At 39.9% G+C, this 27,982-nt stretch overlaps 1 protein-coding gene across 6 annotated transcripts in view; it reads left to right on the forward strand.

The window, feature by feature from the left end:
* The window catches only part of ARHGAP28 (Rho GTPase activating protein 28), a 203,137-nt gene that overhangs the window by 39,447 nt on the left and 135,708 nt on the right, over nucleotides 1-27,982 (forward strand). Inside the window, exons 2-3 of one of the 6 annotated variants that reach the window (XM_073898510.1) lie at nucleotides 19,941-20,029; nucleotides 25,691-25,790. The exons of 3 other annotated variants lie outside the window; for them this stretch is intronic. In XM_073898510.1, the coding sequence (XP_073754611.1) occupies nucleotides 25,771-25,790 (20 nt within the window). In that variant the 5' untranslated portion in view covers nucleotides 19,941-20,029; nucleotides 25,691-25,770. Of the gene's footprint in view, nucleotides 1-9,499; nucleotides 9,646-19,940; nucleotides 20,030-25,690; nucleotides 25,791-27,982 lie in introns of those variants that run through there. 2 more of the 6 variants (XM_073898508.1, XM_073898511.1) reach the window with 2 other exon arrangements.

Here is a 27,982-nt window from a genome sequence, read left to right on the forward strand (position 1 = left end):
ATGATCAGGCTAGTGCATAGATCAGTGCCACACACTAGATTTTGGGCGTATTTTGGTCTGTTAGAAAAAAGTGCCTCCTAAAATTTTAAAGGAAGAAAGACATATATGTACAAAATAAGGGTTGATACAATGAAGGGATAGAAGATGACTGTAAAGATGAAAATTATAAAAGATTTTATAAAAGGACTTGATAAGATAAGTTGTTTGAAAAAAGAAAGAAGATTTAAAAAAAAAAAAAAGAAAAAAGGTTGAGAATGTGATCAGGCAGGAGAGTAGAACAGAACCATACACTAGTGATTTAGGGTATATTTTGATCTGTTAGAAGAAACTGTATCTCAAAATTTTAAAGAGAGAACAACTTATATATGTATATGCCAAAAATAAGGGTAACTACTATGAAGGGATAAAATATGACTCTCTAAAGAGGAAAAATAATAAATGTTTTTTTTTTTTTTTTTAAAGAGATTGATGAGATGTTGGTTGAAAAAAGGAAAAAGAAAAAGAAAAAAAAACAGTTAACAAAAATTAACTTTGATGAACTAATGAATCATGGTAAAAAAAAGCCATGAATTCTATGTGCAGTATTCCCCTAGCGCTGGAGTTCTCCTGTTCTCCTTGATCGGTAAACTTGGTCTTGGCTTGCTGGCTGTTCGTGCTGATCTTCTGGGGGAGGGGCCTGTTGCTGTGGTTTCCAAAATGTCTTTGCTGGAGGCGGAATTGCCCCACCCTTGTCGGTCCGGGCTAAGCAAGCTGCTCGGGTTTGATCTCAGAAGCTTTTGTTCCCTGCAAGCTCTCCGTACAGCCTTGGAGGACCAGGGCAGAAATGGTGGCCTCCCAATCTCCACCCGGAAGAGCTGAGAACTCGGGGCCCCGCTCCTCAGTGCGCCCCCAGAGAAAAGCAGTCACTCCCTTGTCCCTGGTCTCCGGCCGCACTCCGTGCTCACCCGGCCTGTGACCGAGCGTTTGTATCTCTGGCACCCGACCCCGTGTGGAGTCTCCAAACCCAGCAGATCCCTGCGGTGCGCTCCCGCGCCGCTCCTCCCCGGGAAGTAAGGGGAGTCTCCCCGGATCTGCAGCCTGTTGAGTCCCTGCTGCAGGAGGAGTGGCCCGACTGGGCCGCGGATCACAGTTTATGGCAACCCCGACCTGAGAGCCCGCGCCTCGGCTCCGTCTCTGCAGCCGGCTTCCCCGCTCCGATACCTGGGAGCTCTGCCGCACTCAGGCACCCCCGGTCTTTCTGTGACCCTGAGGGTCCTGAGACCCCACTGGCCCGCGAGGGTTCCACCCCCGCTTAGCCACTGGAGCGACGTCCTTCCGCCGAGCCGACTTCTAAAATGTCCGATTTTGTGCTCCGCGGCTCTAGCACTTGCCAGAAGCGGCCGGCGGAGGCCCCTCCCCCGCCGTCTATCCTCCCGAATATCGCCTCGGATTCACTTCTCCGCACGTCCTACCTTCCAGTAAGTGGTCGCTTCTCTGTTCAGAGTGTTGTTTCTCTTCTTATCTTCGATCTCCTGTTGAGTTCGTAGGTGTTCAGAATGGTTTGATCCCTATTCAGCTGAATTCCTGAGACCAGACGAAATCTAGCTCTCCTACTCCTCCGCCATCTTGCTCCGCCCTTTTTTGTGTATTTTTGTTAAGCACTTAGTGTGTGCCAGATATCAGGTATATGAAGATAACATAGTCTTTGCCCTCAGAGGGTTTTCTGTCTAGTGAAAGAGTCAGACATGAGAGCAAATAAATTTAATGAAGGAGACAGGCTGGGATAGAATGTATTCAGGACCTGGGGGCACAAAGGAGGCAGCAGCCATTATTACCTGGGGAAATAGAAGAGCTTTATAGGGGCAGTGGCCTTAAAAGCTGAGTTCCTTGAGAAGAACCTTTGAAACAACTATAGGTCCACTTAGAGATCAAACTAATCATTACACACAATTTATTTTGGCACATATAAAACTTCTCGAAGAAAAGGATCATTATATGGGGTGCCTGGGTGGCTCAGTTAGGCATTTGCCTTTGTCTCAGGTCATGATTCCAGGGTCCTGGGATTGAGCCATGCATCAGGCTCCCTGCTCAGCAGGGAGTCTGCTTCTCCTTCTCCCTCTGCCTCTCGCCCTGCTCATGTTCTCTCTCTTGCTCACACACTCCCAAATAAATGAAATCTTTTTTTTTAAAAAAGGATCATTATCAAAAGTGCCTTACAAAAAATTGATACAACCATAAACGAAGTACATCTACTTTCTAACGCTAGAGTTTATTTTTAATTTATACTGTGTGACTCTGTGACTTGGTTTGTTAACTTCATTTTATTTATTTACTTTGATTCAGTGATTCAGTTCAACATTTATTGAACACTTATTTTTTTCCATGTGGTGTCCAGGCTCTGGCATACACAGATAAATGTCCTGCCCTCCAGTTCACAGTCTCCTAGGGAGACAAATATGTCAGTAAGTCATGTAGAATACAGGCATTATGGCATCCAAAATTAAGTGTTTAGTGCTCGCTTCAGCAGCACATATACAAAATTAAGTGTTTAACCCAGAATAGTAAGGGAAACCTGGTAAGATATCTTGGAGGTAGTAAAATTTTGGTAGGGTTTTGAAAGATAAATAAGATTTGGAATTTTAAAAAGAAACTGAAAAAATAAAACCTTAGCATTAAGTTTTAAATTCAGTGTTTATGGAAGATTGTCTATATATCATATCAAATTTAATTAAAAAGTGTGTGTACTGACCTATATTTATATGTACTGCAATGTATGTGACATAGGACATGCATTTTTAGTTCTACTGTATTTGTTAAGAATCTGCAAAAAAGCATAGTTTACTGGTATTATCTGTATTATCTTAGTCTTTTTTATATCCAGATTAATAAAATAATTTAGGAAACAGAAGTAAGATTTTTAAAAAAATTTCCTGAGTGGGTGGGTACCATTTCTGCTTAAAGCATTTGTTTAAAAGATTTATTTATTTATTTTAGTGGGGAGGGGCAGAAGGAGAGAGAAACTTCTTTTGGATTACTTAAGTATATTTTTTATTATGACATTTATCTCCAGTCTTGTCTTATAGCTGTTTATCCATTATTTTTAGTGGTCACTGCAGAGTTTATGATGTGCCACTTTAGCTTATCACTTTTCACCTTCAAATAATATATCACTTCATGTGTAATGTAATAACCTTATGACTTTATGCTTTCATTTTCTCTTTCCCATCCTTTGTTATTTTTGTCATGAATGTTAGTACATACATCAAAAACCTTATAATACACTGTTAATTATTTTTGTTTTTAAACAATTTTATTTTATTTTATTTTTTTTAAAGATTTATTTATTTATTTATTTGACAGAGAGAGAGAGACACAGCGAGAGAGGGAACGCAAGCAGAGGGGGTGGAAGAGGGAGAAGCAGGCTTCCCGCCGAGCAGGGAGCCCGATGTGGGACTCGATCCCAGGACCCTGGGATCATGACCTGAGCTGAAGGCAGATGCTTAACTACTGAGCCACCCAGATGCCCCTTAAACAGTCAATTTTATTTTAAAGAAATAAAAAAACAAGGACATACTTTAATTTTACAAGTGCTCACAAATTTACAAATGTCCGCACTTTTAATTCTTTTGTGCAGATCCAGTTTTCCATCTGGTATTATTTTCTTTCATGAAAAACTTGCTCTAACATTTCTTGTAGTGCAGATCTACTGGCCATGAATTCTTTGTACTTGTGTTTGTCTAAGATAGTATTTATTTCGTCTTCGTTTTGAAGGATTTTTCACTGGATATAGGATTTTAGGATGACCTTTCATTTTTCTTTCAGTATTTTATTTATTTTTTTAAAGATTTATTTATTTGGCAGAGAGATAGACAGCGAGAGAGGGAACTCAAGCAGAGGGGGAGTGGGAGGGAGAAGAAGGCTTCCCGAGGAGCAGGGAGCCCGATGTAGGGCTTGATCCCAGACGCCTAACTACCTGAGCCACCCAGGCGCCCCTCTTTCAAGTACTTTCAAGGTGTCATTCAACGACTCTTTGCTTGTGTTGTTTTAATGAGAAGGTTGCAGTTATTCTTACTGTTCTGTACATTATGTCTGGTTTTTCCATTCTGCCGCTTTTGATGTTTTCCTTTATCTCTGGATTTTAGCAATTGTGTCATGATATTTGCCTGGCTGTGGTTTTATTTGTATTATCTTTCTTGGGGCTCATTGAGTTTTTTGGATTTCTAGTTTGTAGTTTTCATCGAATTTGGAAAAATTTCAGCCATTATTTCTCTGTATCATTTTTATCCTCTGACCCCTATCCTAGGACTCCAGTAACATGTATGTTAGACCACTTGATGTCATCCCACAAGTCACTGAGGCTATTCATTTTTTACAGCCTTCCCCCCCCACCCCGCCCTTTGTGTTTGGCTATTGTCTATATTGTCTTCAAAGATACTGGTCTTTCTGCAGTTAATGTCCTGATAATCCCATCTAGTATATTTTCATTTCAGATAATTTTTCATTTCTATAAAGTCATTTTTAAGTTTTCTATTTGTTTCCTCATATATTTCCTTTAAATCCTTAGGTATGTTGAGCATATTTATAATTGTCCTTGTGTGCTGATTCCTCAACTATGTCATTTTGAATGTTTCTCTGTCTTCATTTTCCTGCTTCTTTGCATTTGTAGTATTTTTTTTTTAATTGAATGCTAGATTTGTGATTTGTTTGCTTTTATTCAGTGTAAAGTTTGTTGTCTTTCTCTTAAAAGGTTTGTTTGGGCAGGTCTACAGTAACCTTTAGACATATTACTAAACCGATACTTTAAACTTATCTTACTACTAAAGACTCTTCTGGGGGTTGGGACCTGAACCCCCCCAGGTGCTCAAGACAGACCTTCTGTTCTGGCTATTAAAAACTCAGGTGTCTCCTAGCTCTTTGTGATATCTGTGAATCATTTAAAGATCCTCATTCGTTTTTTGTCTAGCATTATGAAGTTAACCCTGTTTGTGTGTCACTTACCATTTAGCAACAAACTCAAGGAGACCCTTATTTGGATTTCTTGAGCCCTGCATAGCTTCTTCTGGTACTTGTCCTAGAAAATTTCATCTCCCTTAGCCTCTGTGAACTCTGTTCTGTGTCCCCTTAGCTCAGTGAGACCACAATATTCTTGAGTTTCCTCTCACTGCACTTCTCGTCTGAAATGTGCGTCCAGAATGAAAGCTGGGATAACTGTGGGATTCACTTCAGTTTTTCCCTTTCTCTCAGGGATCACATCTTTACTTTCTTCTAATATTTATAAGCAGTTTTTCACATATTTTATCCAGTTTTCCAGTTGTATGGCAGGAAGGCTACTCCATTCCCAGTTAGTCCGTCATGACCAGAAACAGAAATTTTAGATTTTATGAATATTCTGGAGGTTTTCTTTTACATATTAAGGTAGCCTTTGAGAACATCTCTGTTGTTGAACAAGAAGCAATTTTTTGAGAGGGAGAGAAGAGACTCCAAGGTCATTTACTATGCCCTGGATTGACACAGGCTGAGATTGGATGTAGGACCATGGTTGGGCATTTCAGAAAGAAGGCGGTATGGGAACTTGGAGATGAGGGGTGGCAGTGGCCCCTCTTCTTTCCAGGTACTCTCTCCCCAATTATAAGTCAAGGACAACGTGTATATTCAGACTCTCCCAAGAGAGGAGTTTCCTGGCTAGAAAATTCTGTATCTCTTTTTTATGGATGGAATTGTCTTTTTCCTTTGGATGTCCATGGCAATTAAAGTATTTCTTTTAATCTTTTTCTTTTGTATCAGTGTTATTTATTGAGGACTTCAAAAGCCAGGTGTTCTGTTAAGGATTTGTACTCAAAATTCATTTATTTTTCACCGCTGTCCTAGGAGGTAGGCACTATCATGATCTCTGTTTTATCCATGAGTAAAGCAAAGCGTAGAAGGATTAACTTTGCCCAAGCTCACACAGTGTGCAAGTGGCAAAGCCAGTTAGACCTATGCCCTTCTTTCTTCATGCCCTGCATTCTTTTTTTTTCTTTTTAAGATTTTATTTATTTATTTGGCAGAGAGAGACACAGCGAGAGAGGGAGCACAAGCAGCGGGAGCTGGAGAGGGAGAAGCAGGCTTCCCGCGGAGCAAGGAGCCCGATATGGGGCTCGATCCCAGGACCCTGGGACCATGACCTGAGCCGAAGGCAGATGCTTAACGACTGAGCCACCCAGGCACCCCATGCCCTGCACTCTTGATATTAAGCTATATTTTCCCTTCTATAGTTACTTCTGTACCTGTCTTACTAGTTCATGAATTGATTGAGAATGGGAACCCTGTGCTTACACATGTTATGTCTTCAGAGCCCCTGACCACAGCAAGTTGAGAGGCAGAAAAGAGGGACAAATGTCATCTTCTTTATCTGTCATTTTGGAAAAGAAATAGTCCTAACCTCTTAGAATTAACTTGCTATCAAAATACATCTTTATCAATAAGATTGATCTTTCAATGTAACTCTGTTTTACTTCTTTTATTCCTCATTAATCATAATTGCTAGAATCAGCTCACAGGAAATCAGCTGTCTTATAAAACAGCAGATGGCAAAAAGGAAATATTCATTATTATTCTGTTGTGCAGCGTACATACCTAGGAATGGCAGACTTTGAGATAACGTGTTCTATGGTATTTGCTCCTTTTAGTCATGTCTATAAATTATCTTCCCTTAAAGATTGATTTTTTATGTTTTTTGTAGCATTAGATAAATGTTTATTAAAAATGAGATATATAGGGGCGCCTGAGTGGCTCAGTTGGTTAAGCATCTGCCTTTGGCTCAGGTCATGATCCCAGGGTCCTGGGATCGAGCACCACATCGGGCTCCCTGCTCAGTGGGGAGCCTGCTTCTCCCTCTCCCTCTGTCTACCACTCTCTCTCTCTGTCAGATAAATAAATAAAATCTAAAAAGAAAAAGATATATACTTGAGACTGTATAATAATAGAAATAGCATAGCAGAACCCTCTAATCAGTATCTTGAAGTTAATCTTCTTTTTGTTTGCTAAACAAACACACAGTGGTATCTTGATTAAGTCTGTCAGTCACCGGAGCAATAAAGCTGTTCTACAGGAAATAGCTAGTGGTCCATCAGCATCCCTAGGGGAGGATGGCAGAGCTTCCAGGTGGGTACTTCCAAGGTTTCTTCTTACATCAGATGACTGTTGGATGGCAGTTTCGACAATTCGTTCCCCTCCCCCAGGGTCAAATGTACATGTTCCAGGAGGCATTTAAGCCACATCTGATAACCCTTGTAGTTCAACTTACAAGCTCCCTGTAGACTGGTGTTTGTCAGGGCAGAGGCTACATGTAAGGTGAGAAAGCCTTGCTGCTGGAAGCTGTCAAAAAAACTATTTCAAAAGTTCTTAGGGTCTGTAATTAATCAATTAAAAATGCTTTTAGCACTGGGGAAGCTGCATCAGAAAGAAGGAATGGGTTTGTGGCAAACAACATGTCACAGTGTCTGAAACTTTGAGCTCAGAAGAGTATAGATACTTGTTAAAGGCAGGAAATTCTGTTTTTATATGACCACCACTCTGTTCTTCAGAGATTCTTTCTTGTTGGCCAAAAGCAATACAACTTTCAGGCTCAGTGGTTATGGAATGCTTCCTCATATTGTGGAATCAAAATGACTTCATTCAGAGTGAGAAACTTTAAATCTTTATTTTCTATTTTTAACACTTCCAAAAAGATCTGTAGTTAGCTCTTATTCTATCTATAAAGTGGGAGCCAAGAGAGAAGGCAGAGAGGAAAGGAAGAGAGACATGGAAGGTCCTATTTCTCAAGCAAAGCAAGAGAAATCCTTAAAGTAAGAGGGAATTATGTTTTACATGATCTTTTAAGATGCAAGATCTTTCCTCTCTAGGTAATTTAATAAAATGGAGAAGTATCCACTAAAGTCACTTTCTTCTTTACTCATGATAAATTAATGAGCAGCCATCAAAGAATTGATTTTTCGTCTCTCGTGGCCTGAACTAGATTGAGGCAGTGATGTGAAGGCTCAAAACTAAATCTGTTGTTACAGATCCCTGAGACTATCCTGTCTTCTGGCATGTTGTTATGTCATATTAAACATTAGTAGTTGGATCATAAGAACCATAAGGGACCACAGGTTTGTATCCTCCTTGTCTGGGTAATGCTCTTCAAAAAGAATCAATGAGTCCTTATCAAATCCCACTGCCACACACTAGAACTTGAAGGGCACCAGAGGAAAGGAGTTTCCATTTTTTAACAGAAAGAGGCCTGATGAAGGATTTTAGGTAGATTCTAAACTAAGGTAAACTCTTTCACTGAATTAATTGATACCGAATATTGTAACTCATAACCATGTTGTAAGAAACCTGTACCTTAACCATCTTAATAATGTATTTGAACAGAGTGATCTAACAAAACAAATAGTCATATTTATGTCAAATGTTTTTAAGAGCTCCAACTTGTCTTAAAATTCTATTATATTGCATTTTTTCCTGGGATTTTTTTCTGTAGAAAAAAAGTTGTGGTTCATTCATTAATTCAATGTTACAGGTTTGCTGTGTGTAGAGCGTTTTGCTTGATTTTTCTGAAATTATGTATTTATCTCATTTATTTAACAAGTACTTATTTATTAATAAATGCTAAGTACTATTCTTGGTTCTGGGAATATTATTAAGTATTTATTACCAATGGGGAAGTCAGATAACAGACAAGTGAACAAATGCATAGATGAGAGGGGAGGTATTAGTTCTTTGTATCCAGCTACTAATGACTGATACTATGTAACAGCAGCTGGGAAATTGGATGCCAGGATGCAGTGGCAGCATGATCTGACTTTTATATAAAGCAAAATACAGGGTCTTTTACAGTTGTCTTATGCAGTTCTCACAATAGACATGTAAAGTACATGTTATTATTCCCATTTATTCAGACAAAGAAAATGAGGCTCAGAAAGATGGAGTGAATTTCTTATGTGAGGCCCAGAGAGATTGGGGGAATTTCTTTACTTAAAGCTAGCAAATCCCAAAGGTTTTTTGAATCAAACCCTTGCCTTCTGACCATAAGGTACACATTTTTGCTCTGTTGGATTATTTATCTACAAAATCTTTTGTTCCTGCATTTCAGGTTATAATTCTTTCTGGAGTAGAAATACTTATCAAATCATGATAGATACAATGTTTGCTTTTGACTTTGAAAATACTTTTAATAAAGCCTCATATTTGTTTAGTGAGGAAAAGAAGGAAAGGGGAAGACTCTCTAAAACTTGCCCTCTCACACTGCACAGGTTTTCATAAATCTCAGCCTTCTCGAGGCTGATTCCACTTTGCAGTCTTCCTTAGGAAATGGGTGAAAATTAGAGCTGGGACACAAACAGGAAGGCTGGGAGGCAGATCTGTCCCACAGACACTACCTCTTTAAATAGCTACCGTGCAGTGGGAATTCGTTCTCCTCCGGCAAGAAACTCCAGTGCCCTTTGTTTCTTTGCTGCTGGGCTGGAGGCAACCAGCACTGTCCTGTCTCAGAGAGGGAAGCAGTGCTCAGAGGGCGTGCCGTGTGGTGGATGTGCTTCAGAGGCTGGCCTCCCCACCTCTGGGCCATGAGGACACATGCTTGCACAGATGTTTTGTACTTCTCCCTTAAGAATATCATCCGTGAAACTTTTAACCTCGTAAAAGGTAAGGTTGAGAGCACTTCCTTGATCAATCACTTGGGCTACAGGCTTCTTTCTTCAGCTGATTCTTTAATTTAAGAGGGGAAAGGAGAGTAGATGGTTGCTATAGCTTGTTTTTAATCTGTTTTTAATTGAATGCGTAAGTGGAGCTTATGGTTTTATTTTATTATTAGGTTATAGATACATAATGTTAAGTAAACTGTGATTTTTTTTTAACCTTTGAGAGAAGATTTTTGTCATAGGGAGCTGTACGTTTCTAAAGCTCAGATATAGAAGGAGAAGAGTCAATAAGCCCTGTTACTAATTTGGGAAGACTAGTTAAGATGAAATATTAATAGATGCATAAAAATGAATGGCTTGGAGGTCTTTTGATTCCAGTTCCTGCTTTGGAGCAGGAGTGTTTAAAACTCTAATCCAGGGGTGCCTGGGTGGCTCAGTCAGTGGAGTGTCTCATTCTTGGTTTCAGCTCAGGTCAGGATCTCGGGGTCCTGAGATCGAGCCCTGCATGGGGCTCCGTGCTTAGTGCAGAGTCTCGGGATTCTCGCTCCCTCTCCCCCTGCTCCCCTGCGCTCTCTCTCGCAAATAAATCTTTAAAAAAAATAAAACTCTAATCCAGTCTTTCCAGATTAATTTTGGAAACATCTACTGAGGTAGACTCCATTACCCAAGCAAGCACTTTCACTCTTAAGTGGAATTGATGTATTTCTTTGGTCAGGCTACCAAGCCTTTTCTCTGGTTTTCCATGTTGGGACAAAGGGCGCCAAGCAGAAGCAGCTGTGTTTTTGCCCTGGTTCTAGAGAAGACAGGTGGGTGGGGAGGGAGTGCCCATTGCATACCTGCCCTGCAGAAAGTACTGTGCCTGGGATTTTTGTGTGCTGCCTTTGTCCATTTCTTCTCATCTTTTCTTGGCCTCTGCCTACTCCTCCCTTATCCTTCTTCAAGAAATCAGTGCCTGCGTTAAGGGCATAATCTCAAAGCCAGCCTTAGTCTGATTAATAGCAAGCAGAAGGCCTATTTCAAGAAACACAAATGCAGCCCTTCCCAGAAAGGTTTCCACAGTGTCTGTTAACCTCCTTTCATTCATGTTTAATTTTTAGAGCGCTGTTATCCATACAGCCCTTTTGTCAGTGACTCCTTATATGTCTTGTCTTTCTGTCTTTCTTTCTTTCTCTCTCTCTCTCTCTCCCCTTCCTTCCTTCCTTCCTCTCTCTCTCCCTCTTTCTGTTTTTTTTTAAAGATTTTATTCATTTGAGAGAGAGAATGAGTTAGAGAGAAAGAGCATGAGAGCGGGGAGGGTCAGAGGGAGAAGCAGGGTCAGAGGGAGAAGCAGACTCCCCACCGAGCAGGGAGCCTGATGTGGGACTCAATCCCGGGACTCCAGGATCATGACCTGAGCCGAAGGCAGTCGCTCAACCAACTGAGCCACCCAGGCACCCCTCTTTCTTTTTCTTTTTCTTTTTTCTTTCTTTCTTTTTTTTCCCTTTCTTTCTTTTCTTTTCTTTTCTTTTTTCTTTTCTCCTTTTTTCTTGTTTTTGTCCTTTGCTTTGTCTTTCACAGGAAGGGGAAGTATTAGGACGGGTGCTTTTGTTGTTTATTTGAATTTCATTTTCTTCAAATTAGAATCATTTGCTTCAGAGTGTTCTGGGTTCTTTTTAAAGGTTACATAGCATCATCTTGATATTTTTGCCAATGCGTTTTTAGATTGTTTTACTGATTTATTTTGTAATCAAAGGTAGAATCTACTTTAGTCCTATTGAGCCTTTTTTTTTAGATTAGTGTGTGTTGAGAAAGACCATTTAGATGAAATAGTGCTTTTCTTGTATGGTATGAGTTGGGAGGGGTAAGGATTTTTTTTTTTTTCTTTTTCTTTTTACCTTTAGATTTCAGAGTTTGGTAAGCAAAACCAAGGTCTATGATAGGTGATACATTTCCAGCATAATGTCTAGGATATGCTTGATGTGCTTATTTGTTTGTGAAAATAATTTTTATACTGGTGTGCTTTGATTAAATTGGGAGTCTTTATTTTACTTTAAATCTTGTAAGTAAAAGGGATTTACATTATTTTTAGAAATCTTTTTTTTTTTTAAGATTTTGTTTATTTGACAGAGAGAGAGTACAAGCAGGGGGAGCAACAGGGAGAGGGAGAAGCAGGCTCCCCACTGAACAGAGAGCCCGACATGGGGCTCGATCCCAGGACCCCTGGGATCATGACCTGAGAGGAAGGCAGACTCCTACTCCTAACCAACTGAGCCATCCAGGCACTCCTAGAAATCATTCTTAAATTTGACATTCTACAGTTTTGTTTTGATAGCCCCCATAGTTCTGCATATAATAACTGCTCCCTGCTCAACCCCCTTTGTACACATCCTATCTTTTAGGAATTTTGGAAGGTACTTGTTAAACTATAAACTAAGGGATTAATTGAATAGTAACTGTGCTAACCAAAAGCAAGTTTAACAAGGTAAGGCTTGTGTTTAGATTGGAAAATATAAAAAAGGACTTAATTTTTATGATCCTAAAGCTGAAGGAAAAAAAAATCAGATGGAAAACAGAACAATGCTTAGCTTACTTAAGCAAGCAGAATCTTTACAGAGAAGGAGTTCTGAAGACAATGGGCATAATAATGCAAGGTTCTTTTAGCCAAGGTTCCAGCAGAAATTTTAGAAAAATAAAATCACTTATGAAATGAGCTACAAGGAAATCAGTGCTCCTCTGCAATAAGTAGAATGATACAGTAAAGTAACAGATTTACTGGGAGGCCTCCTACTGACCTGAGTTGAGCAGAGTGCAGGAATGTGTTTCAAAGCCTGTTAAAACCCCAGAGGTGGTGTTTTGAATCAGTCTTGCTGACGTAAACACAGACCCTGCCTGGAAATTTTCCAGAAGTGGAGAGCGTGAAGGCAGTTCAGTCAAGATGTACAGTGTTACTATAGTAAAGACACAGGGAAGCAATTCACCACCATCTTGGGAGACAGAGTATAACAGCCTTTCGGCTATCTCTGAAGGTGTAGTGTGACCTGGTGATAAGACCTGAGAGAAGATTGCACTGAGAACAATCACCCCCAAGTGCTTATCTAAACAGAAGGAAGGGGGAGATTGAGCAAAAGGGAATTGTTTCTTAGTGATATAGAAGCCTGTGGATTATTTAAGGGGACAAAAACCATTGAGAGGAGTGTTTGGACAATGTCAGTGCTGATGAGATGGACATTCATTGCTAGGGCACTTTAGTGATGAATAAATGATAGGTTTACAAAGCTCAGGTACCAAGCAAACTCTGTTTGTAAGTGAGCAGGGAAACAGGTCTTCTCTCTGTTAGCTATGAAGATTACATAATACTCCATATGTTAGATGTACTTAATTAAATGAACATGAAGATTTAAACTTTCTAGATTGCTCATATGGATATACATAGTATTAAAATTGGGGTCTGAAATTAAAGGATATTTCCTGCCCAGCTGCACATCACCCTAAAGGAGACTTCCCAAGAATCCAACCTGGTACTTCACAGAAATCACTATTTGGGACATGAAGCGTCCGTTATTTTGTTTAAAAAGACAGAAAGGCACAATATTTCAGTTATTTGTCTACTAAAGTGGTACATAACTATCTGAAACTTATGGAATAAGTAGGTGCTAAAGGAGATGTTTCTTCCTCTTCCATAACTTACAGAGCTCATTCCAAATAATGTCTCCATAAATTTCAAAAGGAATGCTAGAGACATGGAGGCAATAACCCCACACAGTGCTGCCTGTGATGGCAAGAGTATAGTATAGGAGAGTCTTTGCGCTAGTGTAGGGCATCCAAAGAACTATGTGACTATTCCAGACAGGATGCTTTGAAGCAGTATAGTTAAAATGCAGGCTAACAGACAGTTCACCTACTTGAAAAGATTTCTTTTTAAATAATAGCATATAGTAATTGTCTTTCATTCTTTGCCAACCTCAAATTATTCAATAGGTACAACTCTTCTAGTGTGTTTTAGTTGAAGTATGACAGGAGTCACCACTTGATCCATCCCCAGTCCCTGCAGCTTCTCCTCCTCCCCTCCTTTTTCTAACAAAACAAAACACCCCAAAGTGTAGTCTCTTTTTGAATTAAGGAAGTCTGCGGATATCCCTTACCACTAAGAAGTTGCAGTTCCTTCAAAACTGCTTTCTAATCTGTGAAATAGAAGAAATCAGAAGCCCCAATATTAGACAAGCTCATTTTGAGCTTTTTCAAGAAGTCTAATTTCCAGAGTCCCAGAAATGCCTGAGCTATCAGAACATTGCCACTAGCAATCTTTAGGTTTTGGTGGTCATGATGAGTAGAACTACATAATGGGTGCAGACATTTTATGAATACTGTTTCCTTTATCTTCACAAAAACTTCATGCAGGAGTGGTTATCCACAGTTTACAGATAAGGGGACTGGGGCACTATGAGGCCAAGTGTCTTGCCCACATTTTGTATAGCTGATGAGTGTCAGGGCAAGAGTATGGACCAAAATTTGTTTGACTCTGAGGCCTGGGCATTTTCTCCCACACAATGCTGAGTGAATGACAAAATTTGTTATCTGTGTTTTCCAGTCTGGAGGTAATAGGAAAGCTCTTGAGATTTTGGTGGAAGTTGCTGTAGAACCTTGAACAATCAAGGAAGGCTGTTTCTCCTTATTAACAGGGCCCCCATATTCTCTATTCTCTGACCTTTTATGACCTACTCTCTTGAAGGAGAAAGTAGTATCTATTCTTCTATGGTAATATATAAAACTTGGTGCACATGCGTGTGTTTGTGTGGGGGATACTTTTGAGAGAAGAGAAGGGAAAGGATCACATTACCCCCTATAAACTGCAAAAAATTGAGAAGGAATGTATTAGAGAAAATTATTGTATGTCCTTAAGCCCTAAGTGGACTCAATAAGCATTTTCAGTAATCTGTTTACAATTCTATCTGTTTACTGAAGATTTGACTTTTTGGCAGTTACTTGACCACTTCAGATTGTAAACTGATTCATCTGTCAAAGTCCAGCTCAAATTCCACACCTTCCTTCTCTCTTCTCCCGTCTCAACACTCCCCTCATGCCGACATTTCCAGATTCCTGAAGACTAGGTTCTCAATATCTTTCCTTTAGTATTTATATACTCCCATACTCAGCAAGGTGAGTTTTCTTTTTAAAAGCATTGTCTTGTCATACCATGGAATATTATGCAGCCATCAAAAGGAATGAAATCTTGCCATTTGCAACGATGTGGATGGAACTGGAGGGTATTATGCTGAGTGAAATAAGTCAGTCAGAGAAAGACAAGTATCATATGATCTCACTGATATGAGGAATTCTTAACCTCAGGAAACAAACTGAGGGTTGCTGGAGTGGTGGGGGTGGGAGGGATGGGGTGGCTGGGTGATAGACATTGGGGAGGGTATGTGCTATGGTGAGCGCTGTGAATTGCATAAGACTGTTGAATCATAGACCTGTACCTCTGAAACAAATAATATATCATATGCTTAAAAAAAAAAAAGAATAAGATAGCAGGAAGGGAAAAATGAAGGGGGGGAAATTGGAGGGGAAGACAAACCATGAGAGACTATGGATTCTGAGAAACAAACTGAGGGTTCTAGAGGGGAGGGGGGGTGGGAGGATGGGTTAGCCTGGTGATGGGTATTAAAGAGGGTGCATACTGAATGGAGCACTGGGTATTATACGCAAACAATGAATCATGGAACACTACATCAAAAACTAATGATGTAATGTATGGTGATTAACATAACATAATAAAATAAAAAACTACAGGCATTAAAACAAAAACAAAAACAAAAAACAAAAGAAAGAGAAAAGAAACAAAAAACAAAACAAACAAAAAAAACTATTTCCATGCAGTACGTACCCTCCTTAATACCCATCACTGGGCTGGAGCACTGGGTGTTATACGAAAACAATGAATTGTAGGTCACTACATCAAAAACTAATGATGAATTGTATGGTGACTAACATCATAAAATAAAATTTAAAAAAAATTTTAAAAAAGTATTACCTTGTCTTTGGCTAGCTTGTGGGCGCCCATTAGACACTGATCGCTTCCTTTACTTTGGTAACATCCTTCCTCCTGTGTAACTCATGGAAACCTGGTCTTTAGTATTAGTTGATTCATTGGTTATATTATCCTCTCGTTGGTTCTGTTTTTGTATTGTGAGTCTAAACAGATTGTTCTTCCCAAGACAGTTCTTGAAATGTTTGATGATAATGATCATGCTTCCTTGGAGGCTTCTAAACTTCTCCAGTGCTTTCAATATTTTCACATGTGGTGCAGCCTCTTGACCGTCTGTCTTCATCCAGCCTGCTCTGAATTCAGTCCTGGCTGTCAACATCCACCCTTAGTGGTGCCCAGAGCTGAATTCCAGTTCTGCTGTATTTAAGATAATCATCTCCTCTTTCTGTGTGATATACTTCTATGCTGCTTAATCTTCCACTTAGTTTTCTTGGCATCCATTTAGTGCTTTTAGCTTGTACTGACCTTGAATTTGGCCAGAATCTCTTCATCTTTTTCAGATGAACTTTACTCTTGCCAGGAAGCAGTCATCCTCAACATGGACAGCTGAAGTTTCTGAACTTCATCCCCTTTCCTATTAAGCTTCATCCTGTTAGTTTCAGTCCCTTAGGCCTCCCAGTGGAGAATTTTTTGAGTTGGATTATTATCCAAAATAGTCTGTTAGACTAAGTAAGGAAAATGATCTTCTGAGAAAAAAGTTCCTGAGCTTTAAAAAAAAAAATCTAATCTTCCCAAAGGATGTCTTAACTCATGTTACCTTGTTGAGAAATTTTGCGTAGCCTCTCAGTTAAAGCCCCAGAGTGTCGTCCTGTGGCATCTGAAGGGTTGTCATAGCTATGCTTTCTACTCCATCACTAGCCAAGCTAGACTCCTTGTCTGTCCCACCCTGTTCCCTGCACCTACCTGGCTATGTGACTTTGTTCACCAGGGACTAGAATGCACATTATTCCTGTTCCATCTCTGCCAGTCAGAGTCTTGCACATCCTTCTCCTTGAGGTCTTTCTTGAACTTTAATAGGGAGTAATTTCTCCTTCTTCCCAGTTACCAAAGCATGTGCTGAACTCTATGAGTGAAGTATGGTATGGTGATTGAGAGCAGAGACTCTGGGAATGGATAAGCTGTGTGCAAATCTGGGCTGTACTCCTTAGTAATGCTATAATCATAGGATAGTGAATTTTTCTCTTAAACCTCACTTTGTCCCATCTGTAAAATGGAGGTAGCAGTGCCTACCTTATCAGGTTATTATGAAGATCGAACTAGTTAGTATGTGTAAAGTACTTAGAATGGTACCTGGTACATGGTAACTGCTAGTAATTTTGTTGGTGAAGCTCAGAATAATTTATGGACACGATTTTTTGAATCCTCAAAACATGGCTATCAGAGGAAACATTCACAGATTTATGGAGACAGAATATTAGAGAGGAATATTTTCCTAAGGAGGCATTGTGAGGTGGTACCCAACTAGAGGCCAGACTCACAGCCTTTTTCATTTGCAGTCAAATATTAGTCAACATTTTTATAAGCATTGTGCATATTTACTTGTATCAAGTAGTGCAGGTACCATGGAGATATATGGCCTTTGTGTTATAAACTGTGTTCATCAACATTGCAATTAAAAGAATTAATTGCTCAAAGCTTAGTTTTAATGTGTGTGCCCATGGGCTTATGCTAATTTGCATTTTGCTTTGTACAGTGTGACAAAAGGAATTGTAAAGCATTTTTTTTTCCTTTTATGAAGTATAATCTTTATTCCTTAGAAGAAAACCATCATGGTTGAGTAACACCAGAAGCTCATGCATTTAACTTTGGGCATTTATCATGAGGATTAGCAATCTGTAGCCTGATAACTCACCCTGACCTCAGTATTTATTGAAGGTCTACCAAGAATCTTGTGTTGGGCCAGGTAATGTTGAGATGTTTCTGTACTGAGGTATATTTGGAGATATAACACAGTAAAAATAATATGAGGCAAATTTTAGTTCTGTACTCAGTGGATTACTAAGTTAGTGGTGTAGAAAACTGGGAGTATAAGAGATTCAGCAGGATAGTTCTTAATTGCTACCAACCTATTTCAGTCCTCTTTTCAAACCATCCCTTCAAGAACCTCTAAAAACTAAAGAATACAAACCTTGAGGACATCATCAATTAACTAACAATAATATATTTGTATAAAGTGTTTCTTCTTTGAAAATTTGCTCTAGATATACCTGATGATGAGGTATTACTGTAATAGCTAACAGATAGCCTTAATTAGTTCTGATAATAACTTTATGTTATTATCCCATGTTTTGAGACAAGGGGAAGTCAGGTCTTAGAGTAGACACATAAGTTACTACATCAGTAAGAGGTAAATCTGTGATTCATTTCACATCAACTCAACTGAAAACCCTTTCTTAACCACTATACTCTCATCCCCGTTGACTCCTATTGACCAGCCTATTTAAGGGATCCATGATTAGATTATTATGGATGAACTTCAGCAAATATGATTGGAGTGGGGGATAGAGATGAGTTAGAAAAGGTAAGCTAAGGCAGGTTGTAAAGAAACATTTATACCAGCTAATGGATTTGGATCATTCTACCAAATAGTTGGGTTAGCCTCATGCACTGATTATTAACAAGAGAATGGCATTATATAATTTTTGTTTTAGCAACCTTTGCAAGTGTATGTAAAGGATATTAAAATGGCAGGGAGCCAAATATTGAGAGACAAGTTAGGTGTGCAGTAGCCTAGATATATCATAAATTTGTACATTAGATATACAACTGAATCAAAAAAGATGGATTTGAGAGATGTGTCTGAGGTAGATTTGGCCAGATTTGTGGGCCTGTCCAATATGGTGGGCAAAGAAGGGAGAGAAGTGAAAAATGGCAGGGTTGTAGTGAAGCTGTTCCTGAGGCTGGGGGAGAGGAGTGTTTACAGTTGGGAGGGGCTGAGTTTTGGACATGATGAGTCAAACATAGGAAGGTGATTTGACATCCTGAAGAGTCCAAGCTCAAGAGTGATCTGTCCAAAGATTAGAGAATCCTCAGCTAGTAAGTGAGGCCACAACAATGGATAAGGTTATGGGGAGGAGCTCGGGTGCCACAAGTAGACATTGGAAGAGGATGAGGGACAAAACCCAGGAAAGCCACCAATATTGAAGGTATGACCCTCCTCAGTGGTGTTTTAATCTGATAGCTACCCTGTGGACCTCTGTCAGCATGATTCTAAGCTGTTCTTTATGTTGGCTTCCTTCGACAAGGGCTAAACCATTAGGTGTTGTTTGTTACTAGTATCACTACCAGAGGATTGATCAGCTCCAAACTTGGGAAATAGTTTGCTCTTTGTAAATTAACTAAGATTGGTATAGTCTAGAGATAATGTATAACTCACTCATAAGTCAGTTGTTAGATGTCCCAGCTTTTTTTAGGATTTTTTTTCCACAAAGTTTGCATATTACATCTCTAGTTTTAAAATAAATTAGTGCAGTGATTGAATGCACATCACATGACTGATAAGTCCTTAAATAGCTCCAGGTTTCTTGTGAAATGTCTTGAAAACTTGACTGGTGGCTTCCTAGGTACTAAAAATGTGTGAGTGCTTTGATTCTATTGTGGCATGCTCTTAGTAGTCAGCAGGAACTTCTCTAAAGACTGGACACATTGCCAATATTCATAGACAGCTATTTAGCAGTGACCACTGCATGAAAAGTAACAACACTGGGAGTAGCCTAGGGGAAAATACCCAAGGCTCAGGACAGAGAGTTTTGGAAGGCAGCTAGGCTCACCACTATACCACCAACGCAGGCAATACAGAGAGTTTTGAATCTTGAGGTCCTGCTACCTAAGTTTGAATCCTACATCTTACATTCTTACTCTTACCAGCTATGGGTCCTCAGATGAGTGACAGACTCTCTTTAAGCCTTTGTTTTTTTATCTGTAAAAAGAAATTATAATAGTCCTGATAATTTTTTTCATAGAATTGTTGAGGATATTCAACAGGTATTTTACCCAATGTTGGGCACTAATAGTGTTTTATATAATTACTGAGTATAAATGCACATTGACTAGGGTTACTTTCTCTCTTTTATTCTGTTTTAAATACCTTTGTAAGTGCTGCATTCTCTGGAAATGTTTTTATCAGACTTTCCTGAGTGTAATATAGTTCCTAGCTAGATGGTACTGTGAATAATAGATTCTCTGATATTAGGGGATATGGGACTATCACAGCAGTTCATTCTAATGCATTAGAGGACTATACTTTTTTAGGGTTCCCTCCCTTTCTCTTACAGAATCACTACTTCACATCTGTCAGCAAAGCACTGGCCTAACTTTGCAGCTTAAGCAGGGGTCAGAACATCTGGATCCATCTGCTGATATGGTATGTTCATTTCCTTTCTCTCCAGCACAAGTCTCAGGGAACGTTTGCCTGACTTTTACAGTAGAAGTTTTTCTTTTACTGTTCCTAATATATAGTCATGCCAACACAGGAGCCCAGGCCTTTTTGTAGGCCATTATAAAAATCAAACTTAGTTTGGGCCCAGGTATTATTGAAGGGTGCACTGCATACTGCATATAAAAACAACCCTACATCATGTTATCCAGGAAATTCCCCTAAATTGCATATTAAGATAGATACTGAAGCTCTGCAAGTAAGCAGAGGTATCTTGCATTCAGTTGCTCACCAGTCCTTGTGGAGAGCAGAAATATTTGCCTCACCTTGTGTAGCATTTAAACACCCTCACAACTGGGAAAATGGGTTAGTTAATGGTGAAAATGCATTTGTCAAGGCTTGATGCAGACCCCTGACAATTCTTTATTGCTTCAAAATTACTCTGGCCAATGTGCATCTTCCTAACAAATCTCTGGCAGAAATTCAGTCATCTTGCTACAGTAGTAAATCAAAGAGAACCCAAAATGTCACTGACATGGAACCCAGGAGTCCCTAGTTTATATGAGAGATCCTTATGAACTGGAATTGTTTGGGAAACTGTAGAAGAAGTAAGAGGCTGCAGCAAGCTGTGGGATGGGAGAGGTAAGCAGAAGGGGCAGGGCCTCCTGTGAGTGGCAGAGCTGGTGGTATGGTCTCACGTGTGAGTAGGGGTTGATGGTGCCTTCCACCTCTCAGGCAGGACCAATGACCTGCATGGGCCCAGGTGTTTCCAGGCAGGGTGCCGCTTTTTGAGCCTGGGGTGGACCTAGGAAGCCACCCACCTGTAAATCAGAGCTCAGGTAAGATCCCAGGTCAAGGCCAGATGGCCAGCCAGGATCTGCTTCTTCAGCATTTGCAGAAGTCAGACCTTGGGGCTGCTGCTTCTGGATGGAATTTGACCTTAACTGAATATTCACATACAACATTTGAGCAATGGAAGCTGAGGAAAATCAATCAGTCTTAGTAATGCACATGAATTTCACAGTCACAGAACATAATTTTCTTCATTCCTGGCAACAAAATTTATATTCTAAGTCTTAATTCCCCATTTCTGATAGATAGCAGAAAAAGTTAATCTGGTCACAGCCACAGCCAGTCTGCTCCATTCAATTTAGCGCTTTCTAAGTTACTTCCAGTTAAGATTCAGGAATATTCAGGATCTTTTGTCTCCATTCCCCTCCTTCCCCTCCTTATGGGATGTTGCTTTCAGGAGTACTGCTCTAGAGGCAGTCAGGGGACCTGTGTTCTGGATCAGCACCCTCTCCTTCCCCTGACTTCTCAGAGCCCCAAACTGATGCCCTGACCCCGATGGGATTGGATGAGGAGCCTCTGGGATGCTCACATGGTTCTGTGGGCATGGGTGTGCTTCCTGCCTGGCTCCCTGGTATGAGCTACCCACTTTGCGACCCCTGCTATCAGGACCTTTATCTCCAGCCAGATGGAGACTCAATCCATCTCCTCTTTCTGTCAACTAACCTCCGCACCCCTAGGCAAGGCAGGCAACTCCTGACCTCCTCTTCCTTAGCCCACCAAGCTCGTCCCTACTCATTCTTCCCTGCCCTTGCCACATGGGATGTCTCTGCATCTGTCTCCCTTAATAATGAAAGAAGGGAGGCAGAAGCAAGCAATCATCTTGCCAGATCCTCCCAAACTTCTGGGAGGAAAACCTGTGATGACCCCAAATCCTACCCTAATAGATTGGGGTTTTATTCTGGGGGTGGGGCACAGAATGCATGTTCTCTAATTGCCTATAATGCTCTTTTTCCTCTCCAAATTTTTCCCTTCTTCCCAGGGTAGTAAACACACACACACACACACACACACACACACACACACACACACACACAAAATCTGTTCTGCCAGTTCATATCTCTTTTCAAAACAACTTTTGTCTTTTCATTTGAACTAGAACCAAGAATTTAGAATCTTTGCTTTTTTTTCCATTTCTCCTAACAGTTCCCCCTGGGGCTAGTGGTGAACTGACTACCCCATATCTCTTGGAATATGGGCTTCGGGAAGGGGGTAGAAGTGGGGAAGAGGGGCAGAGCCAGTCAACATTATATCATATTTCGTCAAAGGGTACCTTGATCTGACTCATCAGTCAGGGTCCACACTGGGCTGTCACTTCCTTGAGATACCAGGCATTTTTGGCTGACCTCCACACCTGGGAAGGACTGCTGTACAGTCCCCACTGTTTCTGATGAGGAGCATGGCGCGTCCCTCAGGGTGGTGAGAAGGCACTGTTTTTTAGGGTAAAAAATAGGAGTTTTTAACATGTTGAAAATCCAAATATGAGGATGTTGCTTTTTCCATTTCTTAATGTTTTCCTAAGAGCCTTGATTGGAGCTCTAATGAGGAATCTAATATGTGTATGTACATGTATATATTCATATACACACACACACGTAATTATAATTGGACTTCTCTACCAGACTTCTGGTTGAGTTTTCCTAGGAACTGACTATCTAGTCATAGTGCTTACTGTGTCTAGTTTTCCTTGGGTCTGCTTTCTTCCCCAAATCTTGGAAATCTACCAGTGGTATTGCATCTAAATTCTAAAAAGGATTTGGAGGATTTTAGGCAGAGTGCTTCTGAAATCAGAGTGAAGGCTGGTCTTCTTGTCTGCCCCTGACCCCAACCTGCCAGTCCTGTTTCTCCAAGATCTGAAGGGGCCACTATATTCTTAACTTCCTGAGCTGGTCTTTTAATGGTTTCCCAGCACTTCCTTTATGCCTCTGCCTCAGGCATTTAGCTTGTTTTTCTTTTATCTTTAAAGCTGCCCCTACTTACCAAACCGTTTGAGGTTATTTCTTTCTAAAGATTGCCTACAGAAGCAACACAGACTTCTTGCAGTCTTTTATCCTGTAGGCCCCTTAGATGAAGCCAGACTGTTTTAAGGGTATTTACTTTTTTTTTTTACTTTTAACCGTAGGGAATAGTGAATAGCTAAATTGGTCAGAAGTTCCTCTGTGGGATAGCTCCCTGTGCCCTCCAGTCTACTTTCCCTTCCTTCTGTGCTCTGGGGGTCATTTACAACCCCCACCCCCACCCCCACCTTGCCCTCTAGGTCCCAATTGGGTCTGGCCAGTGAGAGGCACAGAAGGGCATCAGAAGGTAGGACAGGAGTGAGACTTTCTCACTCCCTGGGAAGTGTCTGTGTTCTTCTACCCAAGATACCCAAGAACACAGCTCTTTTCATGTCTTAGTATTTATTCTGTTCCAGCTCCAGAGTTCTTTAGTTCTGGTAACCTCTCCCTCCTTTTCCCCCTTTTGGTCTGGGGCTGTGATGGCTCCTCCTCCCAGTTGCTAGCCTTAAGGGCCTTAATGTTTTTCTTGCTGGCATCTCCTAATGCTGCTCAGATCTTAGTAAAATCTCAGTTACTCTGTTTGAATTTGTTATCTGTTTCCTCCCAGGGCCTTGATCAAATCCATGCAGTGATAGAGCACAGGTTCTAGGTGCCTTGATACTTGAGGTGTGACTAAATTGTGGACCAGCTGTATTTGTAACCCCTGGGAAGTTTGTTAGAATGCACTCTTAGTTAGGTTCTGCCCCAGACTTCCAGTGTCAGAAGCATTTTAACAAGATTCCCAGGTGATTTCTCTGCACCTTAAAGATTGAGAAGCCCTGCTCTAGCGGTAAGTTTCCTCCTAAAGGAGTAAGTGGCCAGGAGCCCTGTTGGGTTTAAGCTTGCTACTTAAAATGTCATCTCTTTCATTTCTGGGGAAAGCCCATAACTCCCCTTGCTTCTCTTGCCCTGCTTTCAACCTTCACCCTATCCTTCCTCCCATAGCAAAGCTCACATCCCTTGTACCCCTCTTATTTGTTCACCCATTCTAAACTCCAAAGTGTGTACTGTCATAGGTGTTAAGGATACAAAGAATAAGGCAACACACGCCTGCCCTCAACTGGATTATTAAAGGAACGAAAACATGTTCATAGTCAATGTCAAGACAGCAGGAGGTACTACATGCTGTAACAGAGAGAGGGACAAAATCAGGTGGAAACAAAGTCCAGAGTTATCAAAATGAAATATGAATATGCTTGGTGAATGTGAGGAAGTCCCTCTGTAAAATCCTATGAAAGCATTGTGTTTTCTGATTCTGGTCACATTTGACAATCTTGAGTAAAGATCTCTGGTTGTAATCCCCTGTCCTCAGACTTCATCCTCATGTCACATTTGACAAATAGTGTCTCTCCCAGGAACAGCCAGCGCCATTTGTGCTGAGGCAGCTGTGGAGCGGCAAATGCTTACAGGCAGCCAGAGCCCTAAAGGCATTAAGGAGCTGATTTTTTTCCAAAAGGAAATTCATGGAGAAAAAAACCAACTGATTACCTTATAAGCTATCCTTGGAATTAATTTCAGTGATTGTTAAAGAATCTAAATCCCTTTTCGTAAGGGTTCTCATAGGAGTTCCTAATTAGGCCCCCATCTTTTGTCACCTGTAAGCAACACTCCCATTCAGGTCTCTGCATAATTCATGTAAATGAATTAATACACAATCCAAATTACCCAAGCAAAGTGGGGGACAATTTTTATACCATTATGAATTTTTTTTTAAACAAGATACTGGCTTTATTCAAAACATACTCTTCACCCACAGTTTTGCTACCTATTCCTGGCACTAGAACTGACTGATAGAGAAAAGATGTCTTCATTGTTCTGGATTCTTGAACTTCAGCACTCTCTTCTTTGGCCCAAATGATGCCTTAGACTAGCATATGTTGCTCCCTGCTCCCTGCTTCCTCTGCTGGTAAGCAGCTGGAATTTGGTTGACTTCTGTCACTACTTACAGTTGATTGTGACTCCATTATTCTTATATCCCTGGTTTGTCATAGTCCTTACCATATGGGAAATAACTGAACCAACCAGTAGCTTCTGAGAATTCCAGAGAAGTGGACAGAGTTGAAAAACTAAGAAAGGGGCATTATTCTGCTCTTAATCTGTAAATGAACTTCTGTGTTAATGTGAGCATAGATAAGATGGAGATCTTCAGGTTTTGCTTGGTTTTCCTATTGCTAGTACTACCCAGTACTACGTTATGGTATCAATTTAATATCAAATATTTAATTTAATATGTTAATGCTGATAACAATTTAATTGTTATCAGCATTTGAAAAAATAGAATAGAAAAGGAAATATATCAGAGTACATCACACATAATGAGACTTTGATGAAGTTTATATTTGTTGCATGTATGATGTATGTGTGTGTTGGATAGAGAGATATATATTTTATTTCTGATACAGGTCAAGGTTAAAAATTTTTTGAAAAATACTCCCCTAGGAGATAACACAATGTTTAAAATAAGGAGAAGTCTTATTGGAGGTTGGTGGTGGGGAGAAATCAGGAGTAAGGTGATTATCTTAAAGTGGAGGGGGAAAAGTCAGTTAAACAGAATAGCATTTTGAGATCAAGTGACCAGGATAATTAATGATTTCTAGAGTTCCTAATTTATACTAGCCTAACTTCACTGTTAGCCACTATTGGTCACATACTTATAGTATTATATTCTTATTTTATATATATATATATATATATATATATATATATGCTTATTATAAATTTTCTGGTTTTTTACCATTTCATTTTCTTTTCCCCCTTTCTCTAGTTTTTAGTTAAGATGTTTTTTCTGAAAAACTATCCTGACCAGATACTCTTAAAGAAAAATTTAAGAAAATTTTCCTAACTATGCCAGCATCTGAAAAGGGGTAAGTGTATGCCCAAGTCAGGGCAATTGGCTACACTGAGGGTAAAATGTGAGAACTCAGAGGATAACAACCCTCAGGAAGGGAAAGTTGGAACTCTGTTTACCGTACCAGCCTCACTTCCCAGCCCAGTGTCCCCACTGTTGTCCCTCTTCGACCCTCCTATCACTCGCCCACCAGAATGCTTTCTTAGGGTGACTGATCAGTGTTCTCTTAATTCTTCAAGACAATTATTCCATTGTTTCTGCTATTTCAGGTGAATCCCTGAAAAATAATGTAAGATTGTACCATTTAAAATATGATCAAAAAGATTGGAACACATTCTCCCCACAGCAAGAACTGCCATTGAAAACTGTTAAAATTTAGCCAGCCATGGGGGAAAAAAAATTCCTGTAATAGCAGATTTTCTTAGAGCTCAGTTTGTTATCAAAAAATTTTTTATTCTCCAAGTTTTTTCTCTGGCCTTAAAATATCGAAAATGATGTTGGAATATGGTATTCCACTATGATCATTTATGCAGGTTTGAATTTTGTATTGAAACTGCATTTTGAGAATACAGGAAAAAAATCAACTAAAATAAAAATGAACTTGAGTGAAGAAGTTCTTTAAGCTACGTTGTTGTTATTTACCTTTCTTTGATACCAAGTGTATGTTATTTGCTCTCACCTTTTAGGAATGAGATTAACAATGACAGTAATCATGAAGATAACTCATTTCCTTTTAGGGATGCAGTCTACAGTTGGGAAAATTGTTTTCATGGAGATTAGCGATTCCCAACAGTGGGCGTTTTTAAAAAAATAGTGATATCTGGGCCCCAGTTGATCTGGAATATAGCCCAGGCATTAAATTTTAAAAAGTTGTAATGTCCAAAGAGAAGGTACCTTGAATATTACTCTGGTGTCTCAGCTTCCTGTAGGTGTTCCCATGGGTGTTTTGTTTTACTACTCAAAAACACAGTTAATAAGAGTTTGATTCTTTATGAAAGGTATTAGGCATAGCTCTCAGAGACTTCTGTATTTCAAATACGAAGGCACAAGAGATTTTTTAATGTAACAGTTAACCTGTCTTTTCTAACAATCTCCAATAGTTAATCAGTCACTGCATAACATCTGTCATTTCCCCTTCATAACTAACTTGAGTAGTTCTGCTTCTTTCAACACACTCTGGTTCCTTCTGCCTTTTGTCTAGTCAGAAACTACAGCCTGGGTATAGTCTCTCCAGGCCAGCTGCTTATCCAAGGTGCTTGCTGATTTTCTTCCTACAGCTTTTGGCTACATTCATTAATTTGGTCATTCATCAAATACTTTCTTAGTGCCAGACTTTGTGTCAGGGCTTGGGATACAATGATGACTAAGATACAGTATTTTCCCACAAAGAGGAATTTCTTCTCTTTGGGCGTTTCTTTCTTATTCGGAGGGATAAGTGCTAAAATAGAGTATCCACAACTGTATTTGGGAGAGGAGTGTAGATGGCTCCTGTCAGCAAAAGCTTCAGAGAGGTAATGGCATTTGAATTGAGTCTTAAAGGATAAATATGTTATTTGACCTGGCAGCAAAGGGGAAAAAGGGACATTCTTGTCAAAGAAAACAGCCTTGCAAAAAATGCCACAGTCCATGGCTTGTTCAAGTAAAGGTGGGAAGGTCTGTGTTGGTGAGGAATTGCAGGGGATGAAGCTGAAAAAACAGACTTGGAGAGAGGTTGTCCGACCTTTGTATGACATGCTTACTCATTTGCTCCTGGACCTTTGAACGGTAGGAAGCCAGCAGAAAGGGAACTCCATGAACAAGTCCACACTTCGAAAAGATTCATTTCATAGTAGCCTGGCGGATGGATTGAAGAGTAAGGAAACAGGAAGCAAGGAAAGTGCATTAGGAGGCTGAACTATGGTATAGGCACAATTGACAAGACTTGAAAAGGACTTAAAGTAATTATAGGAAAAGCATGAGCCTTGTGGGAAATCTGGAATATCACAGAAAAATATTAAGAGGAAAATACAAATAATCTATAATTCTTGCATGAGAGATAGCTGCCATTAGTGATTTGTTCCACTTTCCCTGCACGTTTTATATGGTTAAGATAATTTTAGATCCCTATTTTTCATTTAAAACTATGAAAAGCATTTCTTGTTATAATAAAGACACTCTTAAGCATAATTTTAATGGCTACAGATTCACTTCTGTATGGATGCACAATAA

The sequence above is a fragment of the Callorhinus ursinus genome, unplaced genomic scaffold (assembly GCF_003265705.2).
Source record: "Callorhinus ursinus isolate GAN/ISIS: 27379988/994484 unplaced genomic scaffold, GSC_fseal_2.0 scaffold11, whole genome shotgun sequence".
In the NCBI taxonomy this organism is placed as follows: Eukaryota; Metazoa; Chordata; class Mammalia; order Carnivora; family Otariidae; genus Callorhinus; species Callorhinus ursinus.